This window comes from Ipomoea nil, unplaced genomic scaffold (genome assembly GCF_001879475.1).
Source record: "Ipomoea nil cultivar Tokyo-kokei standard unplaced genomic scaffold, Asagao_1.1 scaffold0642, whole genome shotgun sequence".
In the NCBI taxonomy this organism is placed as follows: domain Eukaryota; kingdom Viridiplantae; phylum Streptophyta; class Magnoliopsida; order Solanales; family Convolvulaceae; genus Ipomoea; species Ipomoea nil.
In genome coordinates this window covers 6569844-6582422 of record NW_017617070.1, presented here as the reverse complement: position 1 = coordinate 6582422, position 12579 = coordinate 6569844, and the positions used below count along the sequence as shown (strand labels likewise).

Sequence of the window (12579 nt, the reverse complement as noted above, 5' to 3'; positions counted from 1 at the left end):
GCTGACTTGATGGAAAGACAAAGTGACCAGACATAAACAATGCACTGGAAGTTTCAGCTTCATACTCTCCACTATCTTTATGCTCATGATGTGCATCCTCTTGTTTTGAACCAAGAGCAGCAGCATATGCAGATGCAGTTAGTGATACAACCTCCCACTCATTTCCACGGGCAGCAATCTCTTCAGTGTCCTTATTACTCGCCATTAATAGGAAAGCAGAAGTGAAAAACAGAGAGATCGGAGCGCCAGTGAGGAGTCGAGAATGATTGGAAACTGTCTCTGAATTCATGTATCTCTTTTCATAAGGGGTTATATGGATGTTAACTAGAATGAAATAGATTCTCCAAAAATTTCTTTCTCTCATCACACAGGGGCATAACTCATACCTTAGTTTAGAGATTTCCTTCACCGATGTGAGAACAAGTTTTGCATGTCTCTCCTGGAACTCTGTAAGATCCTGGCGAACATTAGAGACTGTGGGAATGGAAGCCTCGACCACGATCTCCTTAGACTACTTGGACGCTTCGACGTCGATCTCTTTGGATCGCTTAGACGCCTCCAAAACAACGTCAGACAGCTTGGCGGAGCCTGCAATTGTCAGCTCCTGCGAGCGCTTAGCAGCTTCCTTTGTGAACTCCTGCGATCGCTTCGGAACGAGAGACACAGCCGTTGTGGCTGAGTCGGAAGACTGCTCCATCTGTTTCAGACTGAAAATCTCATTCTGTAGAACTGAGATTCGGTGTGAATTACAAACTCCTTCCTTCCGTTGCGGAACGTCTGTGGAGGTCACCTGAACTGGAGATCGACTTGGAATCGATGGACGAGCTCCTTCTTTTCGATGCGGAACTGCTGTGGAGGTCACCTAGACTGGAGATATAGCGATCGGATTCTCCATATCTTCTGGATTTTGGCTTCTTTGCTGCTGCGAATTCAGATTCCTCTGCAGAATCGTTGCTGATGCTGATCGGACTGGTGATCGAGCGTCGGCATTGTTGCTACTCTGCGTAGCAATAATCCTCTGCGGATTGATCATGAGTCGTCGGATGGCTTCTTCGACTGGACTCTCCGATGCCGGCGGCAATGTAGGTGAACCGCTGTGGTGGCTCTGATACCATGACGGAAGCGGAGCGGTTACATGTTGAAGCTATGAAGAGGGATGAAATGCAGAAAATGTTATTGTTGTTACTTAGCTTTGGTGGTTTACAAGCTGGGAGATGGAGATGTATATATACATGAGTTGGAAGGGGGAACTAACAGAATACTCTACCATTATTTTCATGCTCTAACAGCATCTAACAATTTTTTCCTTGGCATCATCTTTTTACTCATCTATCTGGGTTTTTTTTTTAATGAATTTTTCAAGAGCTCCCTTTTCAGATTGAGTTAGTTGCTCAATTCTTTTTTTTTTTTGTACGCTTCTCAAACACAGATGAATATTTTCTAGAAGACATAAAATCCTAATGAAAAAATAAAAAATTATTTAGAAACTCTATGAATAAATAATTAATCAAAAAACAAATTTTTGAATATATTATTCTGAAATCAGAATTATTAAGTTATGTAAATAAAATAATAAACAAGAATTGTGAAACAATAAGTAATTTTAATTACCTGGAGAATTGAAGAACTTGGGAGTTTGTATAATAAAAAAAGAATTAAATAAGCAATAGTACACTAGCTGAATCTATCATCTTTGCGTCAATTTACTAAATTGTGTTGCCTGAAAAACGTCAAAAACCAAAAAATAAAATCAAATTACGTGTTGCAAACTTGCAATTGCAAAGAATACAATTGAGAATTTTCGAATTTGATTTACCTAGTAACTCAGAAATAGCAGTACAACACTATACTGACTATAGTAACCTCAAATACTCAAATTAATTATTTAAATTTTAAATTAGTTCAATAAATTCAATTACCTAGGTAATTTGACAATTTGTTGTAGTCTCTGCTCTCGTTTGTCACTCTATTTGTGAGTTTGTCGTACATTAGATATTGCAAGGTTAAAACTTAAAAGTTTTATTTCGTATGTATGGTTGTGCAAACATTAGATATTGCAAAGTTAAAACTTAAAAGTTGCAAAAGTTATAACCTTGCAATATCTAATGTTTGCACAACCACATAGGAAATAAAATTGTTTAGAGTATGATACAGAGTAATATCAGAGTTTAAGTTGCAAAGTCATAGTCATAGGATTTAGAATTGATTAGGCTCTCCTACAAAGTGATATCAGAGTCTACGTTGCGAGATCTTGGACGTAGAAAACAAAATTGGTTAGACTCAATTACACGGTGGTTATAGAAATTAAAAATTGACTAGGAATTTAAAAGTTGGAACAACCGCAGAGAGGAAGTGTGTCATGAAATTTAATACTAATTAAGTTGAATGTTTATTTTCCAAAATAGCTTCCATTGAAGGTACGATAACTGACCATCTTCCCATTGTGCTTTGACATATACCAACGGTTAAGAGTAGATTTCAAGAGAGGATAAGATTTGAAAATCCGTAGTTAAAATAAAATCAATGTCGAAAATAGTTCAACATTACATGCAATTTTTTTGTTCAATTAAGCTCTGATACAAAGTGGTATCAGAGGTTAGATTGCAAAATCTTGGTCATAAGAAATATAATTGATTAAGCTATGATATAAAATAGTATCAGAGCTTAGTTGCAAATTTTGGACATAGGAAATAAAATTTGTTAGACTTTAATAGATATCAATGTTTATGATGCAAAATTTTAGGCACCCCAGACTATGAACACCCCAGATTATGGGTAGTAAGATGTGAAAGATTTTTTATGCTTGCTAGAATACCTAGGGATGAAATAATGAATGTGTTGTGTGTGAATTTAACAGGAAAGGTGGGGGTATGGTTTGAAGGGTACCTTAATGGCTTAATAGTGGGATTCCAGTGGGTTGTGTTTTCAAGGGCTGTATGTAAGAGATTCTGTGAAAACAATGTTGATGTAATGGAGGAGTTCTCTAACTTTAAACAGTGGGAAAGTGTCATAGTAGTATTTTTTGGATATTTTTGTGGTGAGATTGAAACAACACTTAAGGTGCTTTGTGAGAACATCTAGACCTGGCAGTTTGGAAGATGCAATATGGTTAGCCAGGTAGTTTGAGAAAGGCTTGAAGGGGAATGAACCACAGAAAACAACCTCTTATCATACCCAAAAACCAACCCTCACTGGCCAAAGAACCCTACAATCCCAGAAACCCTGAGCCATATAATTCCCAAACCAGCCAAAACCTACCTAAAACCTCAGCCTCAAATACTCTCCAATCGAATGCCAGAACCTCTGAAGTTAGAAGATTTAAAAACCAACTTAGGGAGCAAAATAGATGTTTCAGATGTTTTGAACCTTGGAGCCCTGGAATATAATTAAGGGAACTGATCTCCAAGAACAGGAAGAGGAGACCAATAGGGATCAACCTGAGAATGAAGAAGTTGTGGTTAGTCTGGAACCAGAAAAGGTGGAAGTGACATTATGTGTTGTTATTGGTGGTGAAGGAATAAACACCATCAAGTTGGTTGGAACCATTAGCAAGCAACCAGTCACCATTCTAGTGGATAGTAGGAGCACACACAGCTTTATAGACCCTAAACTACTCATTCAAATGAGAATTATACCTGAGAAGGCTAAAACTCTCATGGTGACAGTGGCCAATGGAGATAGAATAGCATGTGATTCCATCTGTTGTGAGCTGAAATGGCAGGTACAAAGTGAGACTTCTAAGAGAGATGTCAGAGTACTCAAGTTGGGAGGGTGTGGCATGGTCTTAGGAATGGATTGGATTGATTCTTATGCACCAATCCAACTGCATACTAAGCCACCTGGAATATCATTTCATAAAGAGGGAAAGAATGTGTTATTGGAGGGATTGACTAAGGGAGTTACTTTGCAACAAGCCTCCAAGAAGGAGGTCAGAAGGTGGAAAAAAGAAGGGGTAAAAGGGTACTTGGTGCAAGGTATGATGCACAGTACTCAAACAGAAAAGTTAGACAATGCTCATCACTACAATTCAGAAACAGACACACATGAGCTATCTACAATCTTAAAGGAATTTCAGGAGTTGTTTGAGGAGCCTACAACACTATCTACAATCTTTTGACCATGAGATTCCACTAACCCTGGGAGCCATACCTGTAAATTTCAAGCCTTACAGATACTCTTTTGTGCAAAAAAAATATAATTGAAAAGATGGTGGAAGAAATGTTAACAGCAGGTATTATTTCCCACAGCACTTCTCGCAGCTTCCTTCAGTAGAGATGTTAAAGCCTTGAATGGAATAACTATCAAAAACAAGTTTCCTATTCCCTTGGTTGAAGACTTATTTTCAAAACTGGCCAATGCTAAGATCTTTACCAAGTTGGATCTGAGAGCTGGGTATCATCAAGTTAAAATGAAGGAGGGGATGAATACAAAACAGCCTTCAAAACACACCAAGGGTTGTATGAGTTCAAGGTGATGCCTTTTGGTTTGACAAATGCCTAAGCTACATTCCAAGACCTGTTGAACTATGTATTCAAGCCCCTAATTGGAAAAAAAGTATTGGTTTTCTTTGATGACATCCTGATATACAGTCCTACCTTGGAGAGCCCTTGGGATCATCTAGGGGAAGTTTTAAGAATAATGAAAGGTAACCAGCTGTTTGCCAAGCTTAGCAAGTGTTCTTTTGCCAAGACAGAAGTAGAGTACCTTGTGCATATTATTTCAGAGAAGAGTTTTCAAACTTATCCAAAGTGGTATCAGAGTTTAGATTGCAAAAATAGAATTGATTACGCTCTGATACAAAATAGTATCATAGCTTAGTTGCGAATTTTGGGCATAGGAAATAAAATTGGTTAGACTTTGATAGATATTAGAGCTTAAGATGCAAAATTTTGGGCATAAGAATATATTGGCCAACTTGGGAGACCACCCGACAACGGCCCCTGTAGCGGGTTTACAGGCAATGGCTCCTGCTGCGGGTTTATATGCAATGGCCAATGCTGCCACAACTCATACTTAGAACTATTTTTACTCCTTACCAGCAATATATTATGGAGTGTTTTTTTTTATACTAATAAACCTAATCAAAACTCGTTTAAGTTTGAAGGGAAAGAAAGAAATATTACATTGAGTTGTATACTAACGGAGTCTTGCTGGGTAGTCACTAGAACGTATCTGCCTGATTTCAAATTCACTTTGGCATTTGAAATGTGTGTGGTAAGCCATTAGTAAAAGGCATTCCCTTCACCTAGAATCAATTATTTTGTTTAGAGTTTTCAAACACATAAACCTAAACGACCTATAGCATGTGAGTAGAAGGAGTTGCCATAGAGTATTCATACATACACTCTAATTAAAAGGTAAGTAAAGGGTCTAACCCCTAGAAAAGCAATCGTTATGCCATGGAACCGTGTTCACCATTCATGGTGAACACGGTTCCAACGGTGTTAGTACACCGTTATCTTTTTTTTTTTTTAATTTCTTTCTTTTTCTTAATTAATTGCGTGACTTTTCTTCTTCATTTTCACATTTCGCGGTTTCACTTTAATTTGAGGTGAGCAATGATTTCGGACATTCATAAATTATGAATTCATGCCTGCACATTCACTTTGGAACCATGCCTACACATTCCCGTCCGAAATCACGGATATTCATAAATTATGAATCCATGCCTGCACATTCACTTTGGAACCATGCCTACACATTCACTTTGGAACCATGAGATTATGAATTTTCTGTTATAAGATTATGAATTTTCAGTTATGAGATTATGAATTTTCAGTTATGAGATTATGAATTTTCTGTTATGAGATTATGAATTTTCTGTTATGAAATTATGAATTTTCTGTTATGAGATTATGAATCTACATTACATTCATAATCTCATTCTCATAACAGAAAATTCATAATCTCATAACAGAAAATTCATAATTTAATAAATATTTTACTTTTATGCGATTATGAATTTTCTGTTATGAGATTATCAATTTTCATTACATTCATAATCTCATAACAGAAAATTCATAATTTGATCAAACGGCGCCGTTAACTCCACATCCGCGATTTTTTTTTTTTTTTTGCGTAAAAACGACGTTGTTTGGACTTGTGTTCACCATTCACGGTGAACACGTTTCCAGGGCATAATTTGCGCTAGAAAAGAGCCATTGCTAGGGGTGGGAATAGGCTAGGCCCTTACGCAGGGGCCTATGGCTTAGCCTATTTAGGGCCTGTCCTATTTAATAAAAAGGCCTGACTTAGGCCTATTTAAAAGCCTATTTAGTTAAATAGGCTCAGGCCTATATATAAAGGCCTGGCCTACAAGCCTGCAGGCCTGGCCTGTTTATATATAATATATACAAAATATATATTTAATATTTAATTATTATATATTATATTTTATACCTATTATCTTTTAATATTTATAATAATATAACATACTATATAAACCAAAGTATAGTTGTATATTGTATACCTTAATAACCCTAGTCAAACTCATCCAGTCATCTCCTTCATCGACTCATTGAGCGAAACGGCGACGGACTCATCCACTTAGGACTGCGACTCTGCGAAACGGAAACCTTTACAACGAGCCAACGACTCACGACTTGGCGGCGAGACGACGGGGCGACGAGGTGGTGAAGCGGCGAGGCGGTGACTCCGGTGAGGTTAGCTGTTCCTATTTCAAGTGTATCGTGTGTTGATTTTTGTAAATCAATGATTTTTTCTTAAAACTACATCTATTTCTAAGTTTTTATGATTTTTTTATTGTAATATATGCAGATGTTTGATTTAAATTATGATTTCCACAGATCTTTATAATCGGAACCTGCATGTCTGATGTACTAACAGATCTGGGAATTTAACCATGATGTGGTCAGATTTCAATCACCAAAAGCACGAATCTAAGCTTGTATTTGAGGTATATTCAAGATATCAAGATATATTATTATGCGTCTAGGAATTTCCTTTGCGTGGTCTATTTTTCCTTAATTTCCCGAAGTGAAATTTCTTGCTACCGGCGGAAAATCTGTTATTTCTATGGACCTAATTAAACAAAGTGAATTGAGGAATTAATTATTAAACAAAGTGAATTGAGAAATTAATTATTAAACAGAGTGAATTGAGGAATTAAAGAATTAAACAACCCGAAAGAATAAATTGTTGCTAGTGGATATACTTGTCCATCCAAGTATATCCAATTAAAAAAAGATAATGTAGTGGCTCTATCCATGTAAGGTACTTATATAATGTAGTGGCTCCATCCATATACTTTGAGTTTTGGATATACTTAATTTATTTCTATGGACCACGTTCATAAAACATATTTGGATATGCATCCAGTTTAAATGGTACATTGATGGCTCTGGCTTTCTAGTTGAATTGCAATGTAATAAATAAATAAATCAATGAAAATTGTACTCCATTCTTGAAAACCAGATAGTTGTATATTTGGTCTCACTTAGGCTCTAGAGTTGGGGGCTGGTTAAGCCGTGCCTCGTCTCCTTTTAGAGGACTTAAAAATTAGTACCCGCTGATTACCTTGTAATTTATCATGGTAACCCCATCCTCAGAATCTCCTAAAAAATAGAAGCTTATATTTCAATTAATTTTGTGATTTTCTAGTTGGTAGACTAAATTTCATTGTCCAATTCTTTGCTTGCTGTGACCATGAATTTGCTGATTCATTGTCTCTTTCGATATCTTTAGGATGGACCTTAGGCAGGGCAGTCTATTCCTCATGTTCATGTTCACATCATCCCTCGCAAAAGTGGTGACTTTGAGAAAAATGATGAAATTTATGATGTTGTAAGGATCAAAATCTGCATTGTTTTGCTATTTTCAACTCTTTGCTTCATTTGCTGATAATTATCAATACTTTGCGCATGGTTCAGTTGGATGGAAAAGAGAAGGAACTGAAGCAATCTCTTGATTTAGATAAGGAAAGGATGGACATAAGCATGGAGGAGATGGCTCAAGAGGCTGATGAATACAAAAAAAAAAAAAAAAAAAAAAAAAAAAAAAAAAAAAAAACCTCTTTTTGTGAATATAATAGAAATATCCTAATATTTTGATTGTTGCTAAATGCTAATAGTGGTTTTGGATAATCGAGTCTGGTTTATCCAGAGTTCTCTTGTTTGGTGACCAATTTCAATTGAACCTTGTGCAATTTATGCCAGGCCTAGACTTTAGATTTTCCTGACAGGCCCATGCCTAATTTTCAAAAGTCTGACTCGACCTGGCCTATTTCCACCCCTAGCCATTGCAGACAGCAACAGCTTTAACCTATCAATATGTAAGGTTTACACAACCACGTAGGAAATAAAATTGTTTAAGGTTATTTAGGTTCTGAAATAGAGTGATATAAGAGCTTAGGTTGTAAAATCTTGGTCATAGGATTTTGAATTTATTATGCTCTGCTATAAAGTGGTATCAGAGCCTACGTTGCGAGATCTTGGACGTAGGAAACAAACTTGGTTAGGCTAAATTACAAGGTGGTTATAGAAATTAAAAATTGGCTATGAATTTAAAATTTGGAACAACCGCGGAGAGGATGTGTGTCATGACATTTCATACTAATATAGTTGAATGATTATTTTCTAAAGCAACATCCATTGAACTCTCCACGGTGTGCTTTGAGCTATACCAACTGTTAAGATTAGATTTTAGGAAAGGTTTAGATTTAAAAATTCGTGGCTAAAATAAAATCAGTGTCTAAAATAATTCAACATTACATGCAATTTCTTTGTTCAATTAAGATTATATTCAAAGTGGTATCAGAGTTTAGATTACAAAATTTTAGGCATAGGAAACAGAATTATTTAGGCTCTGATACAAAATAGTATCATAGCTTAGTTGTGAATTTTGGGCATATGTAATAAAATTGGTTAGAATTTGATAGATATCAGAGCTTAGGATGCGAAATTTTGGGTATAGGAATATATTGGCCAACTTGGGATGTATTTAAATGTAATTCTTGGTTTTGATCCATTACTTGACTACGTGGTGTCGTCGTTTGTGCTTAAAAGTGTCTAAACATGGTTTCGGGTTCCACGAAAGATCTTGGGACCAAAGTATTGCAAAAGAGTCAGTGGGGGGTAGGTGGGGGTAGGGGAACCCGCCACCTACCCGCTGCCCCTAAGGGTGTCGCCGGCAGCGGGCAGCCGGCGGGCAGGCAACTGCCCGCCGGGCACCCTCTGCCCAGCAGTTCGCCGCCGACGGGTGGTCCTCCACCCGCTGGAAATTCCCAATGTGGGATGGTGGTTTTCCCCGTTTGATGTTTCCCCGACCCCCGAGGTGTCCCAACGGACCCCATTTGTCGTGCCTGAGTCTAGTTTGATGTTTCGGGTACCATTCATAGGATAAAAGAGTCTTGTGTATTGCATGCTAGTTGAATTGGTATCCCGTTGGCCTAGGTGAAAGATGTATGAACCCTTAGGAATATTCCTAGTATGTGGATGACCACGCATAAGTTTATTTATACGTTTTCTCCCCCTTCCCAATGTGCTAATGTGGGTTGCATGTGCTTGCTATGTGTTATGTGTACATGATACCCCAATTTGGTTGCGATCAAATTGGCTATACGGGCAGTTGGATGGGTTGAGAACCATCGGCCGTTAACTAGGCTGGTTGCGATCGGTCAGGTATATAAATATTATATAGGGTTGCGGTCCACCGTTTGGTTGCGATCAAACGTTATACATGAGCTGCGGTTCATAATCTGGTTGTGATCGGTCAGGTATATAAATATTATATAGGGCTGCGGTCCACCGTTTGGTTGCGATCAAACGTTATGATGAGCTACTGTTCATCGGTTGGTTGCGATCAACCCCTTCGTGCTGCAGTACGAGGCAGGGTGCTGTGGGGCCGTATTAGCGCTATATGCGCTGACCCTCATGTATGGGCATGCGATTGGTCCTGTGGCGCCACCAAAGTGTGCTTATGTGTTGAGATGATGATAATGATATGAATGATGTAAAATAAATCTTGTGAACTTAGGATATATGCTAGTATCTCTATATGCATGATTATAACTGTTAAATGTACTTGTCCCTACTTGTTGAGTCTATTCTCGGTTTTAAAGCTAGAGTCTCCTAAGTATATATCTTCCGGCTTCAAAATGGTTTTCCTATATCTATATACTAGTGTTTGACCCGTGCGATGAACGTGATGTAAATTACATATTATTAATTATGTTTATGTTATGTTAAAAATTGGTTGAAGCAATACAGTAAGAATTTGGAATATAATCATTAAGTATATTCGGGAGCTCAACAAAAACCAACTGAAAATGGTATGTTAGAAATAGTATAAAGGTGATGGTAATATAAAAATAATACATTAGAAAACTACAAATTATTGAAAACTTCATGATATACAACATTAGTGGTTGAGGTTGTAGTTGAACTTGAGTCTTTTGCTATCAATATTTTGAGACCGTCTGGATTATTAACCCGAGATGCAGCTACGTACAACTGACCGTGTACAAAAACCGGTTTCTTTAGTACTAAACCTACATGAGTCAACGTTTGGCCTTGACTTTTGTTTATGGTCATCGCATATGAAAGCATCAATGGGAATTTCTTTCGTTAAAACTTGAACGGCAATCTTGGATCCGAGGGTGCCATTGACATTCGGGGGATTAACACTTTTGTACCTTTGTTGGGACCAGTCAGAATCTCGCCTTCAATCACATGATCTGCTAGCTTTGTGATTATCAACCGAGTTCCATTGCAAAAACCAAGAGAATGGTCAATATTTCTCATTAACATTACTGGTGATCCCATTTTCAAAGTCAGTGTATGATTTGGTAGACCTGAAACCCGAATGCTATTTAGAAACTCCGGTGTGTGTACATCTCCAAATATACCGTTATCGCCATCTGCTTTGCATACTGCGTCTGAACTATAGTATGACCTACTTTCGGCATTGTGCAACTCAGTCATATAGTCATTAACAGCGTTGACAACGTCGAGCGTTGGTGCTAATATGGCACGACCCAACAGGTGCTCGGGGTCAGTGTTTCCACTTGCAAACATAGGAAATGTACTGTGCACAATTGCTTTAATGTCGTCCCCCCCGGATGACACTAACATGTGCATTGGTATTTCAACATCTGCAAACCCGTTATTCCGGCCACCAAGCTTCCCATCGCCGATATTGGCAATCCAGTCAGCAAACTCTTGTAACGCCTGTCGGTTTCCACCATTTGGTACCGAGCTGAGCCTGAGGTTTTTAGTCAACCTTAACACTTTGCAACTATCCCATAGGTATGATGAATTGATTGCTGAAAAAACAATGTCTTGCCGTGTACCTTTGGGAACTACTGGAAGAATTTGGTGGAAATCTCCACCCAGGACAACTGTTTTACCACCAAACGTCTTCATTTCACTATTAGGGTCTACAAAACGCAACAAATCCCGCATGGTTCTATCTAAAGCTTCAAAGCAATGTTTGTGCATCATGGGAGCTTCATCCCAAATTATCAAGCTCGTCTTGATCAACAACTCAGCCAAGTCGCTACCTTGCTTAATGTTACAGGTAGAGTCCTCATTTATTGCAATAGGTATTGCAAATCTTGAGTGTGCAATCCGTCCACCTGGTAACAACAAAGAAGCTATGCCACTTGAAGCGACATTTAAAACGATTTGTCCTTTGCATCTGACTGCAGCTGATAAAGCTCTCCACAGGAAAGTCTTTCCTGTTCCACCGTAACCATAAACAAAAAATAAGCCACCCTTCTTGTTCTCAATATCTTCGATAACAGTATCATATATGAGACCCTGTTCTTCAGTTAGTTTGGCACAAAGGACCTCAGAATCTGTCTTCAACTGTTCCGAATCGTAAGACAACTCTTCAAAAACCAATCGATTTTGAAACAACCGTGAATTATCAGTACTTGGTGTTGGCATCGGGGGGTAGTCTTTTAAAGACTTGTTTTGTTGACCCAACAGGTTTTCCAGTTCAATTAATGCAAAGTTCTTTTTCTCTTCCGCTGTTAAGACCAAATCTGTTACAGTAACAACATCAAAATAGTTATAAGTATAATCTAGTAAAAATGTTGAAAACTTTATTGTATACTAAAGAAGTAACATTACCTTGTTGTTTTAATACTCTCTTTTGATAGTGTTGAGCATCTTCAGACAAATGTTCCCACACTTGATTCCAAACATTTTCGGGTCTAATAATTGATGATGATGTTAGTAAAACGACAAATAGCTTCCTCAATGAATGCGCACTTGACCAGTAGCTTGCTTCATTTATAGCATCAATGTACTCTTTATCATCGTCTAGCAATCCATGAGCATAACACGCATCTCTAAAGGTTAAGTACTCAACACTGTTAACTGTCCTAATATCTTTGTAACTTGTTGGACCACGGACTATGTTCAATAGACACCTCAAATAATATATTTCCCCTGAAGCTGGAGGCACATAGAATATTCTACCAATTGAGGAACCCTTCTTTCTTGGATGCCATTCACGGATGTCCTTCTTCCACACAAATTTGGTAGGCATCTCGATGTACGTCAGTAAACTCGCTTCTTTGAAATTCTGATTGGCTACAAACCATGCATTAAACAT

General features: G+C 37.8%; 1 protein-coding gene across 1 annotated transcript; it reads right to left on the bottom strand.

Annotated features, from left to right (window-relative positions):
• Nucleotides 1–10583: 10583 nt before the first annotated feature.
• Nucleotides 10584–12579, bottom strand: LOC109174490. The gene is made up of 2 exons (XM_019323724.1): nucleotides 12093–12579; nucleotides 10584–12004 (listed from the first exon to the last, which is right to left on the bottom strand). The coding sequence occupies exons 1-2, from the start codon at nucleotides 12577–12579 to the stop codon at nucleotides 10584–10586; spliced, it is 1908 nt and encodes a 635-aa protein (XP_019179269.1).